The sequence below is a fragment of the Oncorhynchus keta genome, chromosome 34 (genome assembly GCF_023373465.1).
Source record: "Oncorhynchus keta strain PuntledgeMale-10-30-2019 chromosome 34, Oket_V2, whole genome shotgun sequence".
Classification (NCBI taxonomy): Eukaryota; Metazoa; Chordata; class Actinopteri; order Salmoniformes; family Salmonidae; genus Oncorhynchus; species Oncorhynchus keta.
The window spans coordinates 874,312-892,627 of NC_068454.1; the positions used below are offsets into that span (position 1 = coordinate 874,312).

General features: G+C 47.9%; 2 protein-coding genes across 2 annotated transcripts in view; one reads left to right on the forward strand and one right to left on the reverse strand.

Moving 5' to 3' along the window:
* The window catches only part of LOC127914921 (neuropilin-2-like), a 403,275-nt gene extending 401,941 nt beyond the window's left edge, over nucleotides 1-1,334 (reverse strand). Inside the window, exon 1 of the mRNA XM_052492709.1 lies at nucleotides 756-1,334. Within this exon, the coding sequence (XP_052348669.1) occupies nucleotides 756-828 (73 nt within the window). The 5' untranslated portion in view covers nucleotides 829-1,334. The remainder of the gene's footprint in view (nucleotides 1-755) is intronic.
* A 12,540-nt stretch (nucleotides 1,335-13,874) lies between these two features.
* On the forward strand, nucleotides 13,875-17,564 carry LOC127914842 (uncharacterized protein DKFZp434B061-like). Its single transcript, XM_052492587.1, has 5 exons — nucleotides 13,875-13,892; nucleotides 14,589-14,675; nucleotides 15,013-15,262; nucleotides 15,356-16,909; nucleotides 17,536-17,564. Exons 1-5 carry the CDS (start codon nucleotides 13,875-13,877, stop codon nucleotides 17,562-17,564), a joined length of 1,938 nt encoding a protein of 645 aa, XP_052348547.1.
* Nucleotides 17,565-18,316: the final 752 nt, after the last annotated feature.

The window sequence follows — 18,316 nt, forward strand, 5'->3', positions numbered from 1 at the left end:
CCGTAGATTGGCCTCTATGTCAAGCTACCCCGTAGATTGGCCTCTATGTCAAGCTACCCCGTTGACTGTTCGTATCTAAACACTCACAGGGAACATTTAGAATTTCAACAGATGCCCTGATGATACGAGAACACAATACATTGTTTCTAAATCCCTCACTACACTAAAACAGTTTGTATTATAATCTCAGTGAAATATTGGGCATATTGCTATTGTAGGTGAAACGTTATTTCACTTTTTTTTAATCGTAGGTTTTGTGAGGAAATGTAAGACTTCCAGCAGCCCGACTCCCCCCGGAGAACTAAACCGGCTCCCGATGACGCCCGCGGCGCTAGGAATTACCTTCCCTAAAGAGAACTACCGCGGCGGTCTCTACGCACGTCGAGTCCCGCTGACAGTTCCAACGTGTAAAACACACGGCACATTCTGTCTGTCACTACATGTCGTTGAGTAATTGACTGTCTGTGAGGTATAAAACCCTAATTTTGAACTTGATAAATTAAAACATCTGCTGAAAGACCGAACGAGATTTCAATCCATATCTAAATAAAATAGGAAATACTAGACAAGGGAAAACCACTGTTCTCTTCTTATTTTCCGAAGGCTTTAGAAGGAAATATAATGATGTATTTATAATGGGCAATATTTTTGCTGATGCAAAGCGGTTCAAAGTCATATTTCAAATGGCACATAACCCAAATGTGAGAACAGCCGTTGTAGGGCTGCGAACGGACTCGCTCCATAAAAACACGTACCTTCTTCACCGAGAACTACTAGTGGTAAGCAACCCGCCAGTAAACATCCACACAGCCACGTTAATATATCCATGTTGCTGGGTGAAGTTTTAGTCTCCTGATCTTGGAGAGAAGAACTCGCAGTAAAAGTCCTCCTCGTACCTTTCCAAACTGTTTTCTCCACTCACGCGTCTCCACCGAGAAAGGGTCTGTCTGTGGTCGGGGTTCTCCACAACGGCGATTTCCACCACCTTATTTTGTTTCCTCTTAAAAAAAAAGTAATATTTTTCCCAGGTTATTTCAATTCAATAATTGAATAGATTCAAAACCATTCTACCCGGCCACAATATATATATTTTTAAATAGAACATAAATATCACCCAGAGGATCTTCTATTCCAACGAAATAAAGCACTAGACAAAATACATCTGAAACTAAATCATCTGTATCAATTCAGAAGGTCCATGGCGGTTTTAGTCCACTGGTTTGACGCGTTCCGTGAGCTCATATCTGAAGTGAGTTGTTTTTCTTTTTGGCTGCCTCGAAATCCAGTGACAACATATTATCTTTCCTTTGACTTCTTCCCTCCGGTACATGTACTTGTCCAAACCCCCCACCCACCCGCACCCCCCACCCCCCAAAAAATAATCACAATCTAAACGAAACGGTCCAACTGTCCAAGGCTAGTGCGTAAACCGTTATTCCATACAGCACTCATCAAAAACGTTTTTTTTTTTTTTGCCGTTAGAAACACCCTTTATTCTATAATCTATAAGTAACACTCTGCTCTGTCTCTCCTGCGGTCCCCGCTCGTAGCTGCTTCCTCTACTCTGCTCTGTCTCTCCCGCGGTCCCCGCTCGTAGCTCCTTCCTCTACTCTGCTCGGAGTATTCTGTCCGAGTTTGAAGGCTCGGTTTTCCAGCAGCGCTGAGAGAGCAGCCAAGCCAGGCAGGCAGCATGTGTATGTAATAGCGTTAGAACGGAGCAGCTATCACATTACAGTCAGCACCTCGACCCGCCTCCTCACAGCCGCTGATTAAAGAGGACCACTCACTGCCTGCTGGAGCCCTTTCTTTCTTTCATTTATAAAAAGACAGTTACGGAAGGAAAAACAGAAGCGGAGCAAACACAGCCCCAAGCTCATGAAATGACATGTTAGTGGCGTATATAGGCTACAGTTACCACAGGCTGGTTGGCGTAATTAATATTTATGGAGAGAACTGGACAGGACTCCTGTGTGCTTAGATGTAAACTATTGGTATTCTTAGGCAATATGAACAAGCATTATACAGTCATTTAGTTACCATCATATTCTGAGAATAATCCATTTATACCATGTCATTGCTGAATACTAATTTCTAATTGGCTTGAGGTGCATTTCCCTATAACGCACCGGTAACCGGTAACGACCTGTAAGGGTATAATTGTAACGCGCTGTGACGCTATAATTCTATTCAATCTAATATGTTCTATTTCTGAGCTGCTTTTGAAAGGAAGCGCGTCATGGAACACACCTTCCACGTGGTTCATTATTTTCCTTAGAATGCATAGACCCTCGTTGATTTTCCCTAACGTAAGGAAAATATGGAGATAGATTGATGTCAGCAAAAGGCCAGGCATGCAGAATGCATCCCCTTAAATGTTAATGACAAGTTGCGAGTTTACAAAGTCATTCAAAGTACATTTCCACCAGTTTTCCACACGGGGAAATACCTTTCGGAGTGCAAACCATTTTACTTATTGACAAGTACAGTTGTGTGAAACTGTACTCTGAAAATGCTGCCAGGCAGTGGAATGGTAATATGGTAATGTGTAGCTGACCTGGGCTAAATGCAACATTCACTTGACAGCAAGCTATGTAGAGTAGTGTTTTAACAAGGGCACAAGGTTCAAGTGTCTGATGAATCAAAAATAAGGAGGAAAAACAGAATATATATATACACACAAACCATGTCATCAAATATAAGAAAAGGTTCAAATGCCAGCTGACAATGAAAACAGATTTAATCTAGTGACTTAAAAACCCAGCCTGGTCTCATAGACCAGACGTAACATAATAAACTCAAATCCAGGACACTCAAATTAGCATGATATGTTACGTTTGGTATGGTTACGAAAGACAGAAGGTTACTTAAAGCAAACATAAAAGTAGGGTGGTTTAACCAGGTAGGCCAGTTGAGAACACCTTTATTTAACCAGGTAGGCTAGTTGAGAACACCTTTATTTAACCAAGTAGGCCAGTTGAGAACACCTCTAATTAACCAGGTAGGCCAGTTGAGAACACCTTTATTTAACCAGGTAGGCTAGTTGAGAACACCTTTATTTAACCAGGTAGGCTAGTTGAGAACACCTTTATTTAACCAGGTAGGCCAGTTGAGAACACCTTTATTTAACCAGGTAGGCCAGTTGAGAACACCTTTATTTAACCAGGTAGGCTAGTTGAGAACACCTTTATTTAACCAGGTAGGCTAGTTGAGAACACCTTTATTTAACCAGGTAGGCTAGTTGAGAACACCTTTATTTAACCAGGTAGGCCAGTTGAGAACACCTTTATTTAACCAGGTAGGCCAGTTGAGAACACCTTTATTTAACCAGGTAGGCCAGTTGAGAACACCTTTATTTAACCAGGTAGGCCAGTTGAGAACACCTTTATTTAACCAGGTAGGCCAGTTGAGAACACCTTTATTTAACCAGGTAGGCTAGTTGAGAACACCTTTATTTAACCAGGTAGGCCAGTTGAGAACACCTTTATTTAACCAGGTAGGCCAGTTGAGAACACCTTTATTTAACCAGGTAGGCTAGTTGAGAACACCTTTATTTAACCAGGTAGGCCAGTTGAGAACACCTTTATTTAACCAGGTAGGCTAGTTGAGAACACCTTTATTTAACCAGGTAGGCCAGTTGAGAACACCTCTATTTAACCAGGTAGGCCAGTTGAGAACACCTTTATTTAACCAGGTAGGCTTTAACCAGGTAGGCTAGGGTAGGCCAGTTGAGAACACCTTTATTTAACCAGGGAGGCCAGTTGAGAACACCTTTATTTAACCAGGGAGGCCAGTTGAGAACACCTTTATTTAACCAGGTAGGCTAGTTGAGAACACCTTTATTTAACCAGGTAGGCCAGTTGAGAACACCTTTATTTAACCAGGTAGGCCAGTTGAGAACACCTCTATTTAACCAGGTAGGCCAGTTGAGAACACCTCTATTTAACCAGGTAGGCCAGTTGAGAACACCTTTATTTAACCAGGTAGGCCAGTTGAGAACACCTCTATTTAACCAGGTAGGCCAGTTGAGAACACCTTTATTTAACCAGGAAGGCCAGTTGACAACAAGTTCTCATTTACTACTGTGACCTGGCCAAGATAAAGGAAAGCAGTGCGACACAAACAACAACACCGAGTTACACATTTTGGAATAAACAAACGTACAGTCAATAACACAATAGAAAAATCTATGTACAGTGTGTGCAAATGTAGTAAGATTAGGGAGGTAAGGTAATAAATAGGCCGTAGTGGTGAAGCAATTAAACACTGGAGTGATAGATGTGCAGAAGATGAATGTGCAAGTAGAGATACTGGTGTGTAAATGAGAAAAATATATTGTCACAGGCCGGCTCATAGCCTGTGGTAAAAATGAGGGGACACGAACAACAGGTATAGCAAAACTACAAAGGAACAAACAAAACAGGATGATACCTGGAGGAGCAGAGAGAGAGAGAGAGAAGAAGAGAATAGAAAAGAGAGAGAGAGAGAGAGAGAGAGAAGAGAGAGAGAAGAGAGAGAGAGAAGGAGAGATAAAGAGAGCCGAGAGAGGAGAGAAAGAAAAGAGAAACAAAGAGAAAGAGAAAGAGAGAGAAAGAGAAAGAGAAAGAGAGACAAGAGAAAGAGAAAGAGAGAGCAAATGAGAGAAATATATTGTCAGAGGAGAAAGAAAGAGAGCGAGAGCCTGAAAGAGAGGAGAGAGAAAAGAAAGAGAGCAAGAAAGAGGGAGAGAGAGCAAGAAAGAGAGCGAGAGAGAGCAAGAAAGAGAGCGAGAGAGAGCAAGAAAGAGAGCGAGAGAGAGAGCAAGAAAGAGAGCGAGAGAGAGAGCAAGAAAGAGAGCGAGAGAGAGCAAGAAAGAGAGCAGAGAGAGAAAGAGAGCAGAGAGAGAAAGAGAGCGAGAGAGAGCAAGAGAGAGAAAGAGAGCAGAGAGAGAAGAGCGAGAGAGAGAGCAAGAGAGCGAGAGAGAGCAAGAGAGCGAGAGAGAGAAAGAGAGCAGAGAGAGAGAGAGCGAGAGAGAGAGCAAGAGAGCGAGAGAGAGAAAGAGAGCGAGAGAGAGAGAGAGCGAGAGAGAGAGAAGAGAGCGAGAGAGAGAAAGAGAGCGAGAGAGAGAGAGAGCGAGAGAGAGAGCAAGAGAGCGAGAGAGAGAAAGAGAGCAGAGAGAGAGAGAGCGAGAGAGAGAGCAAGAGAGCGAGAGAGAGCAAGAGAGCGAGAAAGAGAGCGAGAGAGAGAGAGAGAGAGAGAGAAAGAGAGCGAGAGAAAGAGAGCGAGAGAGCAAGAGAGCGAGAGAGAGAGAGAGCGAGAGAGAGAGAGAGAGAGCAAGAGAGCGAGAGAGAGAGAGCAAGAGAGCGAGAGAGAGAAAGAGAGCGAGAGAGAGAGAGAGCGAGAGAGAGAGCAAGAGAGCGAGAGAGAGAAAGAGAGCTGAGAGAGAGAGAGTTTAGAGAGCAAGAGAGCGAGAGAGAGCGAGAAAGAGAGCGAGAGAGAGAGAGATTCTAAGAGAGAAAGAGAGCGAGAGAGAGAGAGAGCTAGAGAGAGAGAGGAGAGCGAGAGAGAGAGAGAGCAAGAGAGCGAGAGAGAGAGAGAGCAATTTCGAGCGAGAGAGAGAGAGAGCGAGAGAGAGAGAGAGAGAGCAAGAGAGCGAGAGAGAGAGCAAGAGAGCAAGAGAGCGAGAGAGAGAGCAAGAGAGAGCAAGAGAGAGAAAGAGAGCGAGAGAGAGCAAGAAAGAGAGCGAGAGAGAGAAAGAGAGCGAGAATGAGCAAGAGAGCGAGAGAGAGCAAGAGAGCGAGAGAGAGCAAGAGAGCGAGAGAGAGCAAGAGAGAGAAAGAGAGCAGAGAGAGAGAGAGAGAGAGAGAACCAAGAGGCGAGAGAGAGCAAGAGAGTCAGAGAGAGAGAGAGAGACAGGCCCTCCGACTTGACAGAAAGAACTCTATCAGAGAGAGTAGGTGAGAGAACCAGGCGAGAGCAGTCATTTGAGAAACCAAGAGAGCGAGAGAGAGAAAACAGAGCGGTAATTGAGAGAGCGAGAGAGAGCGAGAGAGAGAGAGACGAGAGCGAGAGAAGAGAGAGCTTATCGATGAGCGGTTAGAGATGACGTTTAGAGAGCTTGAGCGTGACTGAGGTGCAAGAGAGCGAGAGCAAGAGAGCAAGACCAGAGAGAGAGAGAGCAAGAGAGCGAGAGAGAGCGTCGCTGAGAGCGAGAGAGAAGAGCATAAACTGATCATTGGAGATACTTTGTGAGTCTGGAAGGAGAGTTTAAAAACTAAGCAGACACCTAGGTATTTGTAGTTGTCCACATATTCTAAGTCAGAACCGTAATGTGATGCTAGATAGGTGGGCAGGTGCATAAGAGCATGCATTTCGTTTACCTGCATTTAAGAGCAGTCACCTAGCTAACGTTAGTGTTAGCAACCTAACCACCTAGCTAATGTTAGTGTTAGCAACCTAATCACCTAGCTAACGTTAGTGTTAGCAACCTAGCCACCTAGCTAATGTTAGTGTTAGCAACCTAGCCACCTAGCTAATGTTAGTGTTAGCAACCTAGTCACCTAGCTAATGTTAGTGTTAGCCACCTAGCTAACGTTAGTGTTAGCAACCTAGCCACCTAGCTAACGTTAGTGTTAGCAACCTAGCCACCTAGCTAACGTTAGTGTTAGCAACCTAGCCACCTAGCTAATGTTAGGCACAACAAATTGCAATTGGTAACATATAATAACAATTGTAATTTGTAATATACTATATCATACGAATTGACTGATGGACAGCCACAAAGTTAATACACTGCTCAAATAAATAAAGGGAACACTAAAACAACACATCATAGATCTGAATGAATGAAATATTCTTATTAAATACTTTTTTCATTACATAGTTGAATGTGCTGACAACAAAATCACACAAAAATTATCAATGGAAATCAAATTTATCAACCCATGGAGGTCTGGATTTGGAGTCACACTCAAAATTAAAGTGGAAAACCACTACAGGCTGATCCAACTTTGATTGTAATGTCCTTAAAACAAGTCAAAATGAGGCTCAGTAGTGTGTGTGGCCTCCACGTGCCTGTATGACCTCCCTACAACGCCTGGGCATGCTCCCGATGAGGAGGCGGATGGTCTCCTGAGGGATCTCCTGGACTAAAGCATCCACCAACTCCTGGACAGTCTGTGGTGCGAGACATGGATGGAGCGAGACATGATGTCCCAGATGTGCTCAATTGGATTCAGGTCTGGGGAACGGGCGGGCCAGTCCATAGCATCAATGCCTTCCTCTTGCAGGAACTGCTGACACACTCCAGCCACATGAGGTCTAGCATTGTCTTGCATTAGGAGGAACACAGGGCCAACCGCACCAGCATATGGTCTCACAAGGGGTCTGAGGATCTCATCTCGGTACATAATGGCAGTCAGGCTACCTCTGGCAAGCACATGGAGGCCCCCCAAAGAAATGCCACCCCACACCATGACTGACCCACCGCTAAACCGGTCATGCTGTAGGATGTTGCAGGCAGCAGAATGTTCTCCACGGCGTCTCCAGACTCTGTCACGTCTGTCACATGTGATCAGTGTGAACCTGCTTTCATCTGTGAAGAGCACAGGGCGCCAGTGGCGAATTTGCCAATCTTGATGTTCTCTGGCAAATGCCAAACGTCCTGCACGGTGTTGGGCTGTAAGCACAACCCCCACCTGTGGACGTCGGGCCCTCATACCACCCTCATGGAGTCTGTTTCTGACCGTTTGAGCAGACACATGCACATTTGTGGCCTGCTGGAGGTCATTTTGCAGGGCTCTGGCAGTGCTCCTCCTTGCACAAAGGCGGAGGTAGCGGTCCTGCTGGGTTGTTGCCCTCCTACGGCCTCCTCCACGTCTCCTGATGTACTGGCCTGTCTCCTGGTAGCGCCTCCATGCTCTGGACACTATGCTGACAGACACAGCAAATCTTCTTGCCACATCTCGCATTGATGTGCCATCCTGGATGAGCTGCACTACCTGAGCCACTTGTGTGGGTTGTAGACTCTGTCTCATGCTACCACTAGAGTGAAAGCACCGCCAGCATTCAAAAGTGACCAAAACATCAGCCAGGAAGCATAGGAACTGAGAAGTGGTCTGTGGTCACCACCTGCAGAACCACTCCTTTATTGGGGTGTCTTGCTAATTGCCTATAATTTCCACCTGTTGTCTATTCCATTTGCACAACAGCATGTGAAATTTATTGTCAATCAGTGTTGCTTCCTAAGTGGCCAGTTTGATTTCACAGAAGTGTGATTGACTTGGAGTTACATTGTGTTGTTTAAGTGTTCCCTTAATTTTTTTGAGCAGTGTACATAGCATACCAAATGTAACATATCAGCATATCATATCATGCCAGCAGCATACCACTGCTGGCTTGCTTCTGAAGCTAAGCAGGGTTGTTCCTGGTCAGCAGCATACCACCCTGCATACCACTGCTGGCTTGGCTCTGAAGCTAAGCAGGGTTGGTCCTGGTCAGTTCCTGGATGGGAGACCAGATGCTGCTAGAAGTGGTGTTGGAGGGCCAGTAGGAGGCACTCTTTCCTCTGGTCTGAAGAAAATAAATATCCCAATTCCACAGGGCAGATGTTGTGTAGGGTGTTGTCTTTCAGATGGGACCGGTGTCCTGACTCTCTGTGGTCACTAAATATCCCATGGCACCTCTTGTAGGGGTGTTAACACCGGTGTCCTGGTTAAATTCTCAATCTGTCCCTCATACCATCACGGTCACCTAATCATCCCCAACTTACAATTGGCTTGTTCACCCTCCCTGCAACTATTCCCCAGATTGTTGCTGTAGATGAGAATGTGTTCTCGGTCAACTTACTGGGTTAATTATATACACTATATATCATATCATACTATTTGGATAATGGACATTTGATAATAATTTGAGTGTCCTGGATGGTTTACTATGTCCAGGTTAAAATGCTCCAGAAGACTCCTACATGGTCGCCTATAGCGCTGAACAAAAATGTAAACTCAGCATGTAAAGTGTTGGTCCCATGTTTCATGAGCTGAGATAAAAGACACCAGAAATGTTCTATACAGACAAAAAGCTTATTTCTCTCAAATGTTGTGCACAAATTTGTTTAGTGAGCATTTCTCCTTTGTCAAGATAATCCATCCACCTGACAGGTGTGGCACATCAAGAAGCTGATTAAACAGCATGATCATTACATAGGTGCATCTTGTGCTGGGGACAATAAAATGCCACTCATGATCATTACATAGGTGCATCTTGTGCTGGGGACAGTAAAAGGCCACTCATGATCATTACATAGGTGCATCTTGTGCTGGGGACAGTAAAAGGCCACTCATGATCATTACATAGGTGCATCTTGTGCTGGGGACAGTAAAAGGCCACTCATGATCATTACATAGGTGCATCTTGTGCTGGGGACAGTAAAAGGCCACTCATGATCATTACATAGGTGCATCTTGTGCTGGGGACAGTAAAAGGCCACTCATGATCATTACATAGTAGTTTTTAAAAGGCCACTAGAATTACATTGCACCTGGTGCTGAGCACAATAAAATTTTTAGACTTATTTTCCACCATAATTTGCAAATAAATTCTTTAAAAATCCTACAATGTGATTTTCTGGATTTTTTTCTTCTCATTTTGTCTGTCATAGTTGAAGTGACAATTACAGGCCTCTCCCATTTTTTTAAAGTAGGAGAACTTGCACAAACACTTTTTTGCCCCACTGTACATGGTGGTAACACCAGAAACTGACCGGTTTTCTGATCCACGCTGCTACTTTTGTCCAACAGATGCATATCTGTATTCCCAGTAATGTGAAATCAAAAGACAACAATTTAATTTTGATTTCCATGTATGAAATGTGACTCAGTAAAATATTTGAAATTGTTGCATGTTGCGTTTATATTTTTGTTCAGTATAGATAGCTACAGTTGTTGCCGTGGAGACAGAACATACGGACAAGAAGACCAGGAAGTGATTAGCAGCTCTTTTTTGTCACCCTACGACTGAGAAAGTTGAGAAAAAGGGGTTTTGGAGTTGAAGGATGGGATAAAACTACACGATTGGCCACACTGATCACATCAAAGCTTCCGAATCCATCCAGCTAGAGAAACCAAACTAACCCTCTCAGGCTTTATAATGACAATACACCACCATCCGTGTGAAGTTGAAATGAGACTTTATTACGGTTTATTCTGACAGTCCTAGCATTAGCTACGCGTCTAGTGATGCCTTCCTGTGTAACCCTAAACCAGACTCCAACCGGACCCATAACGTTGGCAAGGCTCTCAAATCATTCTCATCCTAGGTGGCATGTCTTCACAGAATGCTCTGTCCGGCGTGACAAAATGGCACCCTATTCCCTATGTAGTGCACTAGTTGTTGTTGTTGTTTCTTAAACCAGGGCCCCATAGGGAATAAGGTGCCATTTAGAACGCAGGCATCATCAGACAGTCAATCAGAGCTTTGGTTTCACAACACCACCAGGAGGCTCATGTCAGTATGATACAATTATCTCACCTTCTGAAGCAGCAGTCTGCAGCCCTGCCCAGCCCTGCCCTGCCCTGCCCTACCCTGCCATGCCCTACCCTGCCCAGCCCTGGCACTTCTCTGGGCTCTGAAGGCTGTACTAGAGGCGCCTTCTCTGAAGGCTGTCCTAGAGGCCTCTTCTCTGGGCTCAGAGGGCTGTCCTAGAGGCCCCTTCTCTGGGCTCCGAGGGCTGCCCTAGAGGCCACTTCTCTGGGCTCCGAGGGCTGTCCTAGAGGCCACTTCTCTGGGCTCCGAGGGCTGTCCTAGAGGCCACTTCTCTGGGCTCCGAGGGCTGCCCTAGAGGCCACTTCTCTGGGCTCCGAGGGCTGTCCTAGAGGCCACTTCTCTGGGCTCCGAGGGCTGTCCTAGAGGCCCCTTCTCTGGGCTCTGAGGGCTGTCCTAGAGGCCACTTCTCTGGGCTCCGAGGGCTGCCCTAGAGGCCACTTCTCTGGGCTCAGAGGGCTGTCCTCGAGGCCCCTTCTCTGAGCTCTGAAGGCTGTCCTAGAGGCCACTTCTCTGGGATCTGAGGGCTGTCCTAGAGGCCACTTCTCTGGGCTCCGAGGGCTGCCCTAGAGGCCACTTCTCTAGGCTCCGAGGGCTGTCCTAGAGGCCCCTTCTCTAGGCTCCGAGGGCTGCCCTAGAGGCCACTTCTCTAGGCTCTGAGGGCTGCCCTAGAGGCCACATCTCTAGGCTCCGAGGGCTGTCCTAGAGGCCCCTTCTCTAGGCTCCGAGGGCTGTCCTAGAGGCCACTTCACTGGTCTTGAGGTAAGAACTGGAGCCCTGGGGGGTCTGGATGAGTCTCTCCCACCAGGTTCTGTTCATACTTATCTCACCTTCCGAAGCAGCGTTCTCCTGGGGACCTGGGTCAAGGCAGAAGACGGTGGCACCTTCCCTGCAGCTCAGGAAACCGTCCTGGAGAGTGTCCCGGATCCTGGAGCGCTGGAGTCTGTGGCTGTTCACAAACGCACCAGGTCTCTGTGTGTGTGTGCATCGCATAACCATGTCCTCACTCACTGACACCATGGGGAGAAACATACACTGACATGGATGTTTCCCAAATTGCACTCTATCCTGTTCACTAGACAGTGCACTAGGGCCTAACTCTTGACCAGAGAAAGTAGTGCACTATATAGGGTACAGGGTGCCATTTCTGACGAACGGAGAAAATGCTGAGCTTCACTGAAGTGTTCAGCACCACATGGCATGGAGAGAATTCCTGTCTCGTCCCTTAACTCTCTCTACCACCATGTCTCCAAACCCCCCCTCCCCAAAAAAAGGGAACCAATAAAAACTCTACCTCCAGCTACTACTACATTCAGTTCTGGAGGTATTGAACCAATTAACACTCAGATCCAATTACCTGAGCTAAGCAGGGGGGTGGTGCTGGACATGCCTCTGGTGTTCTGGTGCTGGCAGACTGTGGGCATTGGGATCCTGCACTCATGGCCTCCGGGTCTGGCTCCCTGATTGGATCCCAGGACTGTTACACACTGGACTATCCTGGCTACATAAATACAATTCATCAAAATGGCCGGGTTGGCTAAAAGGAAAACCTGGCCTGGAATCAGTCCGTGTGGAGCTGACTGATGAAAGACAGTCTGGACTGGCCTTATTAACCTGACTAATGGAAAACCTGGCCTGGAATCAGTCCGTGTGGAGCTGACTGATGAAAGACAATCTGGACTGGCCTTATTAACCTGACTAATGGAAAACCTGGCCTGGAATCAGTCCGTGTGGAGCTGACTGATGAAAGACAATCTGGACTGGCCTTATTAACCTGACTAATGGAAAACCTGGCCTGGAATCAGTCCGTGTGGAGCTGACTGATGAAAGACAATCTGGACTGGCCTTATTAACCTGACTAATGGAAAACCTGGCCTGGAATCAGTCTGTATGGAGCTGACTGATGAAAGACAATCTGGACTGGCCTTATTAACCTGACTAATGGAAAACCTGGCCTGGAATCAGTCTGTATGGAGCTGACTGATGAAAGACAATCTGGACTGGCCTTATTAACCTGACTAATGGAAAACCTGGCCTGGGTTCCGTCCGTGTGGAGCTGACTGATGAAAGACAATCTGGACTGGCCTTATTAACCTGACTAATGGAAAACCTGGCCTGGAATCCGTCTGTATGGAGCTGACTGATGAAAGACAATCTGGACTGGCTGGAAAACCTGGCCTGGAATCCTGATGAAAGACAATCTGGACTGGCCTTATTAACCTGACTAATGGAAAACCTGGCCTGGAATCAGTCCGAGCTGATGAAAGACAATCTGGACTGGCCTTATTAACCTGACTAATGGAAAACCTGGCCTGGAATCAGTCTGTATGGAGCTGACTGATGAAAGACAATCTGGACTGGCCTTATTAACCTGACTAATGGAAAACCTGGCCTGGAATCAGTCCGTATGGAGCTGACTGATGAAAGACAATCTGGACTGGCCTTATTAACCTGACTAATGGAAAACCTGGCCTGGAATCAGTCTGTATGGAGCTGACTGATGAAAGACAATCTGGACTGGCCTTATTAACCTGACTAATGGAAAACCTGGCCTGGAATCAGTCTGTATGGAGCTGACTGATGAAAGACAATCTGGACTGGCCTTATTAACCTGACTAATGGAAAACCTGGCCTGGAATCAGTCTGTATGGAGCTGAATCTGATGAAAGAAAGACAATCTGGACTGGCCTTATTAACCTGACTAATGGAAAACCTGGCCTGGAATCAGTCTGTATGGAGCTGACTGATGAAAGACAATCTGGACTGGCCTTAATTAACCTGACTAATGGAAAACCTGGCCTGGAATCAGTCTGTATGGAGCTGACTGATGAAAGACAATCTGGACTGGCCTTATTAACCTGACTAATGGAAAACCTGGCCTGGAATCAGTCTGTGTGGAGCTGACTGATGAAAGACAATCTGGAATTAACCTGACTGGAAAACCTGGCCTGGAATCATCTGTAAGCTGACTGATGAAAGACAATCTGGGCCTTATTAACCTGACTAATGGAAAACCTGGCCTGGAATCAGTCTGTATGGAGCTGACTGATGAAAGACAATCTGGACTGGCCTTATTAACCTGACTAATGGAAAACCTGAATCTAAGCTGGAAAAGACCTGGCCTGGAAAACCTGGCCTGTCAGTCTGTATGGAGCTGACTGATGAAAGACAATCTGACTGGCCTTGCAACCTGACTAATGGAAAACCTCTCCTGGAATCCTCAGTCTGTATGGAGCTGACTGATGAAAGACAATCTGGACTGGCCTTATTAACCTGACTAATGGAAAACCTGGCCTGGAATCAGTCTGTATGGAGCTGACTGATGAAAGACAATGTGTGTGGCCTTATTAACCTGACTAATGGAAAACCTGGCCTGGGTGTGTGTGTGTGTGTGTGTGAGCTGATGAAAGACAATGGAAAACTGGCCTGGAATCCTTCCTTATTAACCTGACTTAAACCTGACTGGAAAACCTGGCCTGGAATCAGTCTGTATGGAGCTGACTGATGAAAGACAATCTGGACTGGCCTTATTAACCTGACCACCAAAACCTGGCCTGGAATCAGTCCGTGTGGAGCTGACTGATGAAAGACAATCTGGACTGGCCTTATTAACCTGACTAATGGAAAACCTGGCCTGGAATCAGTCTGTGTGGAGCTGACTGATGAAAGACAATCTGGTCTGGCCTTATTAACCTGACTAATGGGAAACCTGGCCTGGAATTCTGTATGGAGCCTGATCTGGACTGGCCTTATTAACCTGACTAATGGAAAACCTGGGCTGGAATCAGTCTGTATGGAGCTGACTGATGAAAGACAATCTGGACTGGCCTTATTAACCTGACTAATGGAAAACCTGGCCTGGGCTCCGTCCGTGTGGAGCTGACTGATGAAAGACAATCTGGACTGGCCTTATTAACCTGACTAATGGAAAACCTGGCCTGGAATCAGTCTGTATGGAGCTGACTGATGAAAGACAATCTGGACTGGCCTTATTAACCTGACTAATGGAAAACCTGGCCTGGAATCAGTCTGTATGGAGCTGACTGAATAAGCCGGTCTGACCTCTCCTGCAGGCCTCATCAATAAGCCGGTCTGACCTCTCCTGCAGGCCTCATCAAGAAGCCGGTCTGACCTCTCCTGCAGGCCTCATCAAGAAGCCGGTCTGACCTCTCCTGCAGGCCTCATCAATTAGCAGGTCTGACCTCTCCTGCAGGCCTCATCAATTAGCAAGTCTGACCTCTCCTGCAGGCCTCATCAAGAAGTGTGTGTGTGTGTGTGTGTGTGTGTGTGTGTGTGTGTGTGTGTGTGTGTGTGTGTGTGTGTGTGTGTGTGTGTGTGTGTGTGTGTGTGTGTGTGTGTTCTATTACTGCCTTCCTTCCTACATCCAGAGAACCACCTGAGTTATTTTCGTATGAACCACCACCCACATTATCCCAACATAATTCTTCCATCTGTTACCGTCCTCTAATCTGCCTCTGACAAGAGGACCATTCTCAGAGGCCCTGTCTCCGAGGCCCAGATTTAGAGGGCCAGACTCAGAGGCCCAGCCTCAGAGGCCCAGTTTCAGAGGCCCACTCTCAGAGGCCCAGGCTCAAAGGGCCAGTCTCAAAGGCCCATCTCAGAGGTCCACTCTCAGAGGCCCATCTCAGAGGCCCACCCTCAGAGGCCCACTCTCATAGGCCCACTCTCAGAGGCCCATCTCAGAGGCCCACTCTCATAGGCCCACTCTCAGAGGCCCATCTCAGAGGTCCACTCTCAGAGGCCCATCTCAGAGGCCCATCTCAGAGGCCCACCCTCAGAGGCCCACTCTCATAGGCCCACTCTCAGAGGCCCATCTCAGAGGCCCCCTCTCAGAGGCCCATCTCAGAGGCCCATCTCAGAGGCCCATCTCAGAGGCCCACCCTCAGAGGCCCATCTCAGAGGCCCATCTCAGAGGCCCACTCTCAGAGGCCCATCTCAGAGGCCCATCTCAGAGGCCCATCTCAGAGGCCCACCTCAGAGGCCCATCTCAGAGGCCCATCTCAGAGGCCCATCTCAGAGGTACATCTCAGAGGCCCATCTCAGAGGCCCACCCTCAGAGGCCCATCTCAGAGGCCCATCTCAGAGGCCCATCTCAGAGGCCCATCTCAGAGGCCCACACTCAGAGGCCCATCCTCAGAGGCCCATCTCAGAGGCCCATCTCAGAGGCCCATCTCAGAGGCCCACCCTCAGAGGCCCATCTCAGAGGCCCACCTCAGAGGCCCATCTCAGAGGCCCATCTCAGAGGCCCACCCTCAGAGGCCCATCTCAGAGGCCCACCCTCAGAGGCCCATCTCAGAGGCCCATATCAGAGGCCCATCTCAGAGGCCCATCTCAGAGGCCCATCTCAGAGGCCCACCTCAGAGGCCCATCTCAGAGGCCCATCTCAGAGTCCCACCCTCAGAGGCCCATCTCAGAGGCCCACCCTCAGAGGCCCATCTCAGAGGCCCATATCAGAGGCCCATCTCAGAGGCCCATCTCAGAGGCCCATCTCAGAGGCCCATCTCAGAGGCCCACACTCAGAGGCCCATCTCAGAGGTACATCTCAGAGGCCCATCTGAGAGGCCCACCCTCAGAGGCCCATCTCAGAGGCCCATCTCAGAGGCCCATCTCAGAGGCCCATCTCAGAGGCCCACACTCAGAGGCCCATCCTCAGAGGCCCATCTCAGAGGCCCATCTCAGAGGCCCATCTCAGAGGCCCACCCTCAGAGGCCCATCTCAGAGGCCCACCCTCAGAGGCCCATCTCAGAGGCCCATCTCAGAGTCCCACCTCAGAGGCCCATCTCAGAGGCCCACCCTCAGAGGCCCATCTCAGAGGCCCATCTCAGAGGCCCATCTCAGAGGCCCATCTCAGAGGCCCATCTCAGAGGCCCATCTCAGAGGCCCATCTCAGAGGCCCATCTCAGAGGCCCATCTCAGAGGCCCACCCTCAGAGGCCCATCTCAGAGGCCCACCCTCAGAGGCCCATCTCAGAGGCCCATATCAGAGGCCCATCTCAGAGGCCCATCTCAGAGGCCCATCTCAGAGGCCCATCTCAGAGGCCCACCCTCAGAGTCCCACCCTCAGAGGCCCATCTCAGAGGCCCACCCTCAGAGGCCCATCTCAGAGGCCCATCTCAGAGGCCCACCCTCAGAGGCCCACCCTCAGAGTCCCATCTCAGAGGCCCACCCTCAGAGGCCCATCTCAGAGGCCCATCTCAGAGGCCCATCTCAGAGGCCCATCTCAGAGGCCCATCTCAGAGGCCCATCTCAGAGGCCCACCCTCAGAGGCCCACCTCAGAGGCCCACCCTCAGAGGCCCATCTCAGAGGCCCATCTCAGAGGCCCACCCTCAGAGGCCCATCTCAGAGGCCCACCCTCAGAGGCCCACCCTCAGAGGCCCATCTCTGATGTTTTGTTTTTGCTTATTTAAAGATATTTAAATCGTTTGGTCTGAACATATTTTCTCTCTACACTGCCTTGTTTTTCTTCTCCTGTGATGTAAAACAGCCTTTGATACAAGCGGAACATGTCTTGTATATTCGTCACGCCACTGTAGCCATCGCTAGCTATTTTTACAAGACTCACTAATTGGTTCTTGTTGTGATTTACTGTATGTACCTAAACTGTCTCTTTATACAGTCTATGTAAACGTCTCAATACCTTTCTGTGGCATTGTACGGAGAACTGATTTGCATAAGGCATACCATTTTTGGAAATGTAAACACAAAAAAAACCTGAAGTTGCTGACCTGTAACTGAGGGAACACCAAACGGCATGACGAGGTCACTAATTATCCCCGAACCACGGAGCCGAAACGGAACAGAGACAACGGAATCACACACATTTACACTATGTGCATTTTTATACCAGCTTTTTTCATATATCTGAAAAGGGGGGGGGGGGATAAATAACATAGAGAAGTTAAAAACCCACCTAAAGACCCAGTCATGATTCTTGCATTTTCACCCTGTAACCAAATACAAGTATCGGGTCTGTGTGAATGGTTCTGTGCTTTTTCTCAGGTGAATTCAGTAACTCTTCCATGGTTTAACACCTCCCTCATTTGAAAAGTGCAACCAGCCCCCCATGGTTTAACACCACCCTATCACCTCTCCCCCAATTTGACAGTTACAAAGTGACATGTAGAAAATAAGGCCCTATTCCCACCAGGAGATACGAAGGAGAATCTGAGGAGTAGGGTGGCTAAAGAGAATTCTACTTCTCAGTTTCCCGTGGCATCCTTGTTATTGTTACCTTTGTGTTGTGGCAACATGGCATCCTTGTGTTACCTTTGTGTTGTGGCAACGTGGCATCCTTGCGGTCGGAGGCCGAGCAATTGGTGTACCAGGCAGTGATGCAACTAGTCAGGATGCTCTCGATGTTGCAGCTGTAGAACCTTTTGAGGATCTGAAGACCCATGCCAAATCTTTTTAGTTTCCTGAAGGGGAATAGGCTTTGTCGTGCCCTCGTGACGACTGTCTTGGTGTGTTTGTACCATTCTAGTTAGTTGGTGATGTGGACACCAAGGAACTTGAAGCTCTCAACCTGCTCACAACTGACCCGTAGATGAGAATGGGGGCATGCTCTGTCCTCCTTTTCCTGTAGTCCACAATCATCTTTTTAGTCTTGATCACGTTGAGGGTTATGTTGTTATTCTGGCACCAGACTACCCCTGAGGGGCTCCAGTGTTGAGGATCTGCGTGGCAGATGTGTTGCTACCTACCCTCACCACCTGGGGGCGGCCCGTCAGGAAGTCCAGGATCCAGTTGCAGAGGGAGGTGTTTAGTCCCAGAATCCTTAGCT